This window comes from Aplidium turbinatum, chromosome 7, assembly GCF_918807975.1.
Source record: "Aplidium turbinatum chromosome 7, kaAplTurb1.1, whole genome shotgun sequence".
Classification (NCBI taxonomy): domain Eukaryota; kingdom Metazoa; phylum Chordata; class Ascidiacea; order Aplousobranchia; family Polyclinidae; genus Aplidium; species Aplidium turbinatum.
Window position 1 is genome coordinate 347,286 of NC_137478.1, and position 12,463 is coordinate 359,748.

The window sequence follows — 12,463 nt, forward strand, 5'->3', positions numbered from 1 at the left end:
CTGATGCTATTTCAACAGAAGTTGCACTGGTGTAAAAGCAAATCATTTGTCTATAAGTTTGAAAACTCATTATTTTAAAATTTTATATGTTAAACTTGATATTTCAATTTTTGCAAAGGTACCCAAAAACGACAATTTTGATTTAACTTGCCGCCTTTAATTAACCGTGCTAATCCGATTTCATGCAAACTTCTAAATAACAAAGAGCTCGATCGAACGCACGAAGTGTGTGTGCGGTGTGCCGAATCATTGCATTGATTAGAATTTACGACTTGCGAGCAAATCTTATTGTAAGCTACTCACTGATTCTAAAATAGTTACAATCAGAGTAATAGTGTTACACGAATTTGAAAAAAACAAAACTGCGTTTGTTGTCTTACATTTTTATCCTAAACTAATGCATTCCGAAACTCATGGCTAGCTTCTAGTTTTATGGAACCAAATTTCTCATAAGTAACACCTTAGCCTGCTTGAATAGCTGTTTACATCTTCGTTTGTGTATTTTAGGTCTACAATTGAGTTTGTAGTATGAATATTTTTAGTAGAGAGAAGACAATTGAACAAGTTGTTGAAATAATCTGAAATTTCTAAGTTCAAATTAGGTGCTTTTGAAATTGTGGATTTGTGTCAAGTCGCATCACAAATATCATGCAGGCCACATCATAAGTCATTTCGCTTACGGGTGTTTATAAACATGACTCATAAATTACATCCACAAAAAATACAGCATTTACATCAACAAAGCTAAGTTCGAAGCTCACTTTTTATTGAAGATTGTGTCAATCAATTTGAAAATACATTTTTAGTCAGCCAGCGTCGAAATAATGCAACAGCGAATTGAGGAACATGCGTAAACAAAGGAAATGTGAAATAACCCACAGTCAGCAAATCTACATAAATTTAACGTTTACAAATGTTGAATCAATGTAAAAGGACTGGATTGCTGACTGGGTCCTTATTGTTTGAAGCACTAAAAATACGCGTAAAAGCGACAACGTCAGCAAGGCAGTGATTATGTTTCTGGCCAAAAAAAAAATAACGTTTGACTTCAAAGATAAAAATGATTATAACGAAGCTTCAAAGTTTGTCGTAAAACATTTTACTGAGATACAATAAACATAATCATTCTGTGCCAGATTGTGAGAAGACTTCCTAGATTCTTTCCAACCATTTGCATGATTGCAAATTATTTTCTATAACTTTACATTGCTAAAAAATGGCTTCTTTGTTGAAACAACGTGGCTACAATTCTATAAAAAATTCTTAGGCCTACTACATTGAAGTAATGAAATTTTTTTTGTGATTTTGCTGATGACGTTTTACAATATCCGAGAAGTAAAAAATAATAATGATGAATTATTTTACAAAACCGTGGTTTGCAAGTGCTTCACAAAAAATTGTTGGGGGAAAATTTACTATTAGACGTAAAACGTTTGTAAAAGAAAATTGTCGGTTTACGTATTTATAATGTTTATTGCGCTGTTATCGAATTATAAACTGCCTGTAGGCTATTGTCTACCTTTGTGGTTGCCGGCCAGCTTAGAGCAGCATGCAAACTAAGCGTTTGTGGTATTTGCATCGTGTTATGATTCTCGAAAATTTCCCACAAGGTCTTTATTTTTATCGTGATATTTTGTGCCTCTTCTGTCCTAAACTTGAAGTTATTGTGCAGCACTATCCACATCGGTTTTTAGACTCAGTCTTCATTGAAAATCTTTTGTGTGGTGCATCATTTCAAGTAGTGTCTTCCCCTAAACTGTTACACAAATCGCCCAGAACCAGGTTGATTATTATGTATCTTACAGCAGTTGAGAGCCCGTTATTGTATGTGTGGAATTATTACTGTAGATGTCTGACTAAATTCATGCCAAAGTCGAGCAAATTCTGCTTTCGGGATCCTTGCCGTTATTTACTGTATTTTTTGTTGATAAGTTTAGGCAGCATTTTTCCAAGATAAATGAAGACATCGGTATTGTTCGTCACTTAGATTTAGTTTTCTCAGCATTATTTATTCATTCTTTGATCCACTAGTTTGTCCCACTTTTGGTATAATCGGATCGTTTATAAATGGCGGGTCTTCACAATAGCCGGCCTCTTATACATTGGCGCAACGTATTCAGATGTTGAATCAATGATGAAGAAAGCTGATTTGTTGTTTGTCTTATGTGACGCCTAAATTTATGCCTCGTCTACAGTACAAAATATTTTGTAATGTACATTGTGTACATTGTACATTTTGTTTGTAGGCCTACATTACAAAATATTTTGTAATATTTTATTATCATCTTTTGTAATATTTTATTATCATCATTATCATTATCATCTATTATATTATCATCTTATATTATCATCTTATTATCATTATCATCATTTTATTATCATTATCTATCATCTATCATCTTATCATTATCATCTTTATTTTGCGCTCTTTGGAACAAAACACAGTGCACTGTGAAACAAAAATACAGGACATAACAACAAGTAGGCGACATAAAGCAGTGAAGGGACGCCATCGAGTTAGCTGCTACGTGTAAATGGAGCCTATCTCATAATTTTGAGTGTATCTCACAATTACTGTTTGCAAAAACGCTATTTCTCCGGCTTCTCCCAAAAGCATTTGCAGTGATACATTTCCTCAATTGCAAGTTTTGTCAATGAGAGCATTTCCATAGAACGTTTATTTCGAAACCAGGTTTTCGTGTCTTTATCCAAGAGAAGATTTCTTATTGTAACGTTTTTTATTCGTCAATGAATATTATCTGCTTGAAACAACTGTTTTGAATAGTTTGTGGCCTCCATAGCCTACTGTTTTGATCGTGGATTGCTATTCTTCTTTGTAGAGCTGATAACGCAAAAAAGCTTGCTATTATTGTTTCTAATTAACAGCTTTGCGATCACTGGCTTTTCTTTGCAGCATAAGAAATAACGCGCTTTGTATTATTGAGGTCAAACCGTGGCCTGGGTCAAACCAAACAAAAGAAAGCAAGAGGATGCTTCTCTCTGCTCGCGCATATCGATGCACGAAGCAATTATGAGCTTATGGCTTGTCATCGCAATGTAATCCATTTCACGCTTTGCTGGAAGTTAGCTAGAAACAGCAAAAATTCACCAAAATCTTGAATTTACAAGAAAACTACACAACTTTTAGCATCAAATTTAATATCATCAGATCCGCCTGGCAATTTTAGGAAAAGTCAAGAAAAACCAAGTGCATGGCGTTACTGTGCTTCAAATAATTAAAGGAAATATGAGGGGGGGGCCAAATCTGGCCTCCCTTTGAGGAGCAAAGTGTTAAACTGAGATAATAATAGGCCTACCATATTTAATCGTAGACTCATTACTCACTCAGATAGTTAAAATTAAAATCATCTACGGTATTCCAGTGATATAATAATAATAACAGAACAGTATTTACATAGCGCCACGACCACAGTGCATACTATGCTCCTGGGCGTGCACTCCCGTGCACGGTGCATGAATATGATCGGGGAATGAGGTGGGGTGGAATGGAACGAATAGTAGAATGGAAGGCAGATTGTAAAATAGAAAATATCAAGGATGGAAAGGGATAGAATATTTGGATGATCGAATGGAAGACAATCTTCCATGCCAATTGCATTATTAACTTTCTAACATGGTATCAAGACAGGGTAGGATGGCGCACCGGATTAGGCGTTCGCTTTCCAATCATACAATTCTCGTTCCATTCCCGCTAAAGCTGGTTGTTGAAAAACATCGCTTACCTCTGCCGAGGGTGTAATAAATTAGGTGGGTGAAGTAACCAAATTCATCAAACTGCAATTGGATTGAGGTAGATGAAGTTTTGTTTAAAATTTAAGTTAGCCTACCATTTCAAAAAATATATAGCCTATTTACAACCACAGAAGGACTCCAATATAATTAATTTCTTGAAAGTTTGTATAGCCTAGTGTGTTGCAGCGTTTCAGCAAGCTACAATTTCGAAAATTATACCTGAGGTGCCCCACCTTCATAGATAGGCCTAATAATCTTTTCACTTCATAACCTATTTAGCTTCACATTGAAATTTACCAATTTAATTATTATTAACTAGGCCAGCGTGGTCCAACTTCTTTAAAACCTCTCCAGTCTACAGCTTGTATCACCCTAAAACTAAAAGGGGATCATCTTTAACTTCATCAAATTTATATTTTAATTTTAGACAATAGCATTGGTATCCACAAGAATCGTAGTTGTGGCCATGTGAACGCAAGCGTAGGCTAAAGAGCCTGGTTTCCAATTTGATTTCGATTTTTGGTTCTAATATTGTTCATTGCCGGTAATGGAGGCTACATGCGCAATCGAGTAGCCTACAAGTTCAGAACAGCGTCTTTTAAAAGGGGAAACTTCTCCTTTGATACTAACTTTCAAAAGCGTGCCGAATTTTCCAAAAACGAATCGTTCTGAAGTTCACATAGGCTAATTGGAGTTGAAGATCTGGGGGCTGTGTACTAACTCTCACGCCCAAGGGAAAAAAATTTAAACGAAGTGGTATTGTTATGCATCACAATGGATCATTCACAAAGTTTTTTTGTCAATTACAAAGAAACAAAAATTGAAGTGATGTTGGTATTGCTAGATTAAAGCAAAGCTGACTGCAGTTCACGGGCCAAAAAGACGGAGCTCGCGAGCCAGGTTTGGCCCGCGGGCCTGCAGTTGGACCACGCTGAACTAGGCTATTTGATTGAGGAGTGTGTACTTCGAAATACAGCATCATTTTGTTAGTTTTTTTTAGACACAAAAAACTTTTCTATTCCTTAATCCGGTAGCTATCTACTTGCCCAATATCTTCAAGATGAACGAAAAGTAGTTGAGAGAGCAAAACGAGCGAATTTTTTTTTTTAAATAAAAAAAATTGTAAAATTACCAGCCGAAAAAGGCTGCACGAACTAAATATGAGTGGGCCCCCAGTCGGGGGTTGGAATGAAGGAAATACGGCCTTGCATGGTTCAATTAGCTATTGATTATCGAGATTCTGTAGCATTTTTTATATATTAAACATTAGACAGACTAAAATGAGTGGGCTCCTAATTATCAGTACCCCCCTGGCCGGGGGGTAAGGGAAGTGGTTAACACAGCCCTGCTTATAGACAAGGATATTCCCTTCGCTTTTCGAGGTCACATACATAATGTTTGTGAGGAGTGTTCTACTTCATGCAAGTGAGACCTAGTTCATCACCGTCGGAGCAAAATCGTCTATTTCGTGTTTTGTCGGTTCTACCTTTTTCTAGTCCTCTGCTATGTTTGGCATATATTGTGTTTGGTGTGGTCATAAGTAACAACAAACTAAACTACATCAAATTACTTAGAACTACAACCCGCACGCCTCAGCTACAAAATTAAATTCTTCCGCCGTCATTTAGGGAATGATTGTAAACTTGTACATTACATAACTGTCTCTTCCAAATTTTGTTCAAGTCAGCTCAAGAAACGCATTGAAAGCTGCGGAATGCGGATGACTCTCGAACATCGGAATGGCCCGTTTCGGCGAGTGCCCTATTCGGCGATTATTTGAATTTTTTTTTAAATTATCGGGTACCGTAGCCTAATTATCATTGCCGTTTTAGGGTTAGGGGTTAGATGTAGGGGGTTAAAGGTTAAGGGTTAGGGGGTTAAGAGGTTAGGGGGTTAATGGTTAGGGGGTTAAGAGGTTAGAAGGTTAAGGGGTTATTTGAACGTTTAGCGACGTTAAAATGATGTAAAAGCGGCAATGATAATTAGGCTACGGTACCCGATAATTTTAAAAACAAATTCGAAAAGTCGCCGAATAGGGCACTCGCCGAATCGGACTAGCCGAATAGTAGCAGACCCCTCGAACATATCGCCACAATCAAGCTCGGCTTTCTTTGTTTCATGGCCAAAGCAAACAAGCTCTGTATGATGATAAAATTTCCTACTTCTCTTCACAAGAACAAATAAATGTAAACAACAAAGTTACGTAAACATTAAATATCATCGAAACAACGTTACAAGTGCGGTACTACATAATACACCAAGGGAAGAACGAACAGACTCAGTTTGTCCACAGGAAAGCCTCGTGTACTGCCCGGAATGACGTCAGCAATGGTAATAATGTGTACACATGATTAGGGGTCACAAGAGGCGCAAGAGACACAGTGGGACTTAAAATTTCATTAACACGGAGCCAACATGGTAGAAACCTCCAGGAAGGCGGGTGAGAAGGCAAACAGGAACCAGGTCGGCCACTAACGAGATGCAACGACAATGGCAAACTATAAATCATAAAACACGTCAAAACGATGCAGTGCAAACTATCAAGTTGCACAAGTAACCAGCTTCTCTGGATGATGCCTGACGTCATCAATATTGGAGTACTAAGTTGATTTTAACTCATCGTATTGTATTTGATTTGGAGAAAATGTTACGACAAGTCTGCAAAAAGTGGAATTGCACATTGAGCACATGGAATGGGAAGACTAAAACATGGTCAGTCATTATTGCAGCCAGCAAACATTAGGTTGTGTGTAACTGTGTATTGTGCCTGGGTATCGGGTAAGTAGATGCGCTACACCACTAGCGAGTGTTGAGGGTTATTGTGGGGTCAACCGCACTCAAAGATTCCTGCATGGATCGGCCTTTGGTTTCAATCGGCAAAAATAAACTCGCAACAGCTGCAATCAGACTCGTCACGGCGTAGATGGACACGGCCAGCGGCTCGGAGTGCTCAAGCATGACCTGTGCAATAAAGGGGGTGATAATCGCCCCAACCCTTGCTAACCCACTACAGGAACCCAGCCCCACTGCACGAATGTTTGTCGGGTACACTTCCGGGGTGTAAACATAAGCAGCTTGAAACGCTCCAGAGATGAAAGCACGAGCAGCAAAAAGGAAAAAGATCATGACAGAATGAGAGGTGCAGATGATGAGAAGGAAGCAGAAGAGAGAGAAACCGATCATGGTGACGGACATGGTTATCTTACGACCAAGATATTCTATGATTGAAAGCGTGAAGAAAATGCCTGGAAATTCAGCTAGCGTGGTCCACAAAAGATCTGTGTAGTCTTTAGTTGTCAGTGTGCGACATTGCAAGTTGCAATCAATAGCAGATGTTGCATTTCCAATACTGCGAATGCATTGTTGTGTTGTGCTTTGGACCTGGAAGAGCTCTGTAGTCATGAGTACAAGCCCGTAATAAGAAAACGCACAATTGAACCAAATAACCCACAAAAGAATGGTTGTCTTCGTTTGTCGACGATTTGCGAACAGGTGACGGAATCTTCCACGTTTCTCTTCACTGTTGCAGACTAACCTACCGAGCGGCATCGCACTTTTGTTGTCAACAGCAATTCGCTTCAAAGTTTCATAAGCTTTGTTAGGATGGCCAGATAAGACATTGAACCGCGGACTTTCGGGAAGCCATCGACACGACAAAGAGAACAATAGAAGAGGAAGCGCGCTGAAGGCAAGTAACCACCTCCAGTTGAGATTGGGCATGACAATGAGGGCGAGGACAACTTCGAAGCAAGTCCCCAAAGCCCAAAACAAATCAATCAGGATAATGCAAGCAGCACGAGACTTGATCGGCAAGAATTCCGCATAAAGTGTCACAGATTGCGGGACTCCACCGACACCAAACCCAACCAATCCACGAAGGATGAGAATCCATGTCAAGTTGGGAGAGAATGAACTGATGAATCCCATGTAAAATGTCCATACCACGCACAAGAGGAGCCCAGTTCTTCGACCATACCGGTCACAAATGCTTCCCCAGAGAGATGAGCTCACCATCATTCCAACAAACACAACAGTCGTGATGAGAGCCTTTTGCCAGCTGTAGAGTCGCCATTCACACTGAAGTTGTGGAGCTATGATGCTTAGTATCATCAGCTCCATAGCATCCGCCATCCATGCACAGCCGGTCAGGATCGACAATTTCCACTGGAACCTCCCGAAGCCGATCGCCTCCACCGCTTCCTCGACTGTGAACGTTTCCTCCGTTAAGCTGCTCAATTCCGCGTAAGCACTGACGTCACGTTGCCTTGTGCTCTCATAATTGTTCGGGGAGGCCTTGTCGCCTCCTGCTGTCGATTCCACTTGTTCAGCTCCAGCTGCGGTTTCCATGGCAATAAAGTCACAAACAAATTACATGCAACCCAAGCTAACAGCACAACCTTGAAAACAAACAGACTACAACTTAATTAACAAAGAAATATTAAAGATACGATTTTTTTATAAATGTAAGCATTGAGAACCAAAGTAATGGATGCAAATTAGAAATCTGTACGTGCTGTATTGTACCTGTAGAGTGTAGACCAATATGTCATTTCTTTTACAATTATTTAAATCACATCTAAGCTGTCATCCCACCACCCAATGTTAGGGATGGGCAAAATAGAATACCGAATATAGAATAACCGGTTGTAGAGTCTAACCGGTTTCAAAATGCATATGAAATCGGATAATTGAAACCGCTTTAACGATCTACCTCGTACTAGTCCGATTGATCGCAACGAATTCGCTGCAGCGAAAGTAGAATTGTTTATCGATTCAGTGCGATGCGGCGTCGGAAAAACGCACGAGTTTCATTGTTCGCATTAAAGAGATCTTTCTTGTCAAGCGCTTTGTAGTCCTCACAGTCTTGCGGAAGTGTGGTACGAAACAGCTTAATCCGCTTTCAGGATTTTTCTCTATTTCGGTACCACAAACCTAAGTTGTTTCTGGTAGAATACAACAGTCGACTTGCCTTCGCTAACATCGTGGGCTCCCACTCTCGTATGCAGGGCAACGTCGACCACAGGGTGTGCGAATTATCGACCCTTCCTGCTGAAGTACGTACGGGGGCTTTGTCTTAGCTTACTGTATTGCCGCAGAGCAAGGGGGGGGGGGCCGAAAAAATTAGAATGTTGGGATTTTGCCAGGGGGGCAACAATTTTTAGGTGGGGGGGCGAGGCCCCCCGGCTGGCTACGGGCCTGTAATACCGTACATGCCAGTACAGTGACATGGACGACTTGTTGAGCTGTGGGATTGAAGATGCTGCTTGCAGTAGTGAAGATGAATCAGCAAATTTGGCTTCCCCTGCTTCAGAAATAGATACATATCTCACGTTGTTGAAAGCATTCACTACATCTCTTCAAAACGCCCTTGTTTGATGGAAAACACAACAAAAACCAATTTTCTTGTTTCTGTCAGTTAGTTTCAAAATATTTTTGTGTACCTGCTACATCTGCTTCTTCAGAGAGATGTTTTTCAAGTGCAGGTTTAACTGCCACCAAGTTGAGATCTCGTTTGACTGGTGAAAGTTACACTGCGATAAGCAATTTTTGTGATGTTCATTGTTTTTGTAAAGTCATAAAAATCATTAAAATGTGTCGATGGTAAAAACTGTCAATTATTCTAGAATACATATCTGTATTCTATATTCGGTTTCAGTATTCTAGAATAGCTAATTATTCTATTTTGCCCATCCCTACCCAATGTGAGAAAAAAAATTTCAAAAACGTGAAACAAGCCTTGAGATACTACATATAATTTGAAGCTTTTATGACAATCATGAAGCGAACTTATTTTGATACATTTTGCCATTATCTTCTATTTTAAGGACCTCTATAATTTACACAAAATTATGGATGCTAGGACTCAAGGTCAAGAAATCTGTTTTCTACATTTAAAAATAACTGAAGTGAACTTTTCCATCCCAAACTTAAGTTTTTGAAACTTCAAATGACTTTTTAGGGAGTGGAGAAAAATATTATCAAACTAATGTTGTCAGCATTTACTTGCCAGGTCAGCTACAATCTTGAACGTTGTCAGTTCTGGGACAATAAAATTGACATTGTTGTAACTCATGACGACAGAGCCCGGAAGGTTTGGGGTGTTTTAAAGGCAGAGATTGCACAATGGACCAAATTTCAAAATGATCTTTTTATTAAAAAAAATCATCTGTCAAATATTTGTACATGGAGATGTATATCAACAGTATACCAGTACCAGTGATAGTTAAACTGTTTGGAAGAGTGTGTTAATTGATATGGAAAGGCCCTATACCAATTTCACTTGATGAGGCAGCCGGACACAGAAGACCTGAGCTTCACACACAGGACTCAGTACAAATCGTCTAATTCCCTTAATTGTTACATTTTTGTTAGTTGCAGGAGATTACGTTTGTTTTAGCATTTTGTTAGGCAATGATGTTACTGCAGCATGGATGAAAAAGCTCAGTTATAATTTAAAATGATACAATTTGGGTAGAGAGGTAACTCTTTTAAACTAGCCGAAAACGTTCGCTTTTTGTTTTTTGTTTTTAATTTAAAATGAGGTGGAGAAAAATATAAAACCACTTATCCAGGCATATTTGTTAGTTGTTACTGATCATTTTGTTTGTTGGTATGAAGCAGAATGTTCAGCAGCAAAATAGCAGCTTACGACAACTCAAAGCAATTTTTTGTTGCCAGAAAAAGCTTTTCTTGGCAAGAGAAAACATGAAAACTACCAGTGACCGGTCGTGATCATTTGTAATGGAGGAGATAAAGTCTTGATTCATTGTTTGAGCGATGATGATTTTATTAGAGTTGTAATTCTTTCATGCCGACTGTTCCGTTTTCGGCACACCAAATTGCAACCCTTCATCATGTGCTCACAAGCAAATTTTCATTTAGAAGCCGTTGTTCTATTTTGGTTCACACATGTGCTATGTTGAAAAATTATTGGTGTCTCAAGTGGTCAACTTGAGATGCTGTGGCTTGTCTGTTGAAAGTTCACTCAGTGAAATTCCTTGCACTGGTTTGCACCTAGATGTTGATTGCATCGAATTCGGTACAAAAGCGAAAATCTCTTAAAGTAAAAAATTACTTTTGACTTGTTTTTTGTGTCAATAAAAGCGGATGCAGACAAGCAAACATTTTTTAGCATAGCATAATTGAAAAGACAACTTGTATCTGTTTAAAATTGCATTAATTATGAATTACATTCATTACATTGATGCTGATTGTGCCAAATTCGGTATAAAGGTGAAAATCTTCCCAAAGCAAAAAAACATTTTTGAACACCCCGAAGTTGTTTTTTTATACTGATTTACCGTAAACAGTTTCAGACAAACAAACCTTCTTTACAATAATTGGATCATAACTCTGCATGAAGGGTTAAATGATACACAAGAAATATTTGTGAACTGTTACGTAACCTATAGTTTAGATAAAAGGATGTGGCTATTTTTCCCAAATTAATGTTGCCAGATAAGGAATTCTGCTCTTAGTTGAAAAAAATTTAAAGCCGTTTAAAGAAACATACAAATTTGAAATCCTGGAAAAAGAATAAAAGCCTAAACCTTACCTTAATTTTTACTCATATCCTAATCTTTACCTTAATCCTAACCCTGGCGACACCTGTCATGAAACAATGCTTTTTGATCAAATCTATGGCAACCAGTACGATAAAATAGACACTTTGTAGATAAAAACTTTACATTAACCTAGGTTTTGTTACCAATGACACAGCCAAGTGTCAACCAGCAAGCTATAATCACAATTGTGGCTGGTTACTTTTCATTGCTGGGTGACTTAATTATCTATTCAGCCTCGGCTTGAAACCTACAAACACCCACATAATGTTAAATTCTGAAGAAGTAATATTTTGTTATAACAAAAGAGCACAAAACACAATATTTACATTGTCAACGATAATTTAGGGCATTTTTACAAATAACACACGTTGTTTTTTATTGTAAATGTTCGTCACAAAGAGGTGGGGCTCAACCAAACGGCTTTTCCTAGTTTTACGCTGTTTTTGCTTCTGGTCTTGGCAGATTTAGCAACTGCCAAAATCATAATAGGATATGTCCAAGTAGTGTATTGAAACGTTTGGACCACAGATTGGACCAATAAAATCATACAGAACCTACGCTGATTTTCATGCAACATGATCAAGGTTAATGATGTAACAAAACAATCGTGTATGAAAATTTCTATTAGCAACAGTGATTCTATGCAACTAATAAAAATAAATATGAGAAATAGCTCACGGCATCCCAGAGTATTGTAAGTGGCACCCAAAGGTGCCGTGGCACCACAGTTGGGAACCACCGACTTAGATGTTCCAATTATTTTGACATGCCATTCAGTATCCTACACAGCTGCTTGCTCTGGAGCGGTGTCGAAACAAAGTCTTTTAGAGCATTTTGAGATGTTCTCACCACTCGTCCAAGCAGCTGACAAAAAATTATAGGCTGTGGCTATATGTATACTACCGGTATATACATAGTGTAATAATAGATAGCCTCAATCATAGGCGCCAACTTTTCAAAAAACCTTGGGGGGCGAGAAAGGGATGACGCCATAACCATCATGCTATTTTACTCAATTAGTCTTACGATAGTCTTTGATTAAGCTTACTGTCATGTTTATATTGACACCTAGGTCGCAAACCGTATTTATTAGAACCGCTGCTTGAAACGATTAGTTTTACGCATGCGTCGTAAAAATTTTGATA

At 38.5% G+C, this 12,463-nt stretch overlaps 1 protein-coding gene across 1 annotated transcript; it reads right to left on the minus strand.

Moving 5' to 3' along the window:
• Window positions 1-5,906: 5,906 nt before the first annotated feature.
• Window positions 5,907-8,141, minus strand: LOC145774726 (synaptic vesicle 2-related protein-like). The gene is made up of 2 exons (XM_082586024.1): window positions 6,805-8,141; window positions 5,907-6,714 (listed from the first exon to the last, which is right to left on the minus strand). Exons 1-2 carry the CDS (start codon window positions 8,098-8,100, stop codon window positions 6,553-6,555), a joined length of 1,458 nt encoding a protein of 485 aa, XP_082442150.1. The 5' UTR covers window positions 8,101-8,141; the 3' UTR covers window positions 5,907-6,552.
• Between the last annotated feature and the right edge of the window lie 4,322 nt (window positions 8,142-12,463).

Excerpts from the sequence above, each read along its gene's own strand:
- LOC145774726 (XM_082586024.1), bottom strand. The coding sequence starts at position 8,100 with ATGGAAACCGCAGCTGGAGCTGAACAAGTGGAATCGACAGCAGGAGGC. Across the intron at positions 6,715-6,804 it reads CTTATGTTTACACCCCGGAA|GTCATGCTTGAGCACTCCGA; the intron begins GTGTACCCGACA and ends TTTATTGCACAG.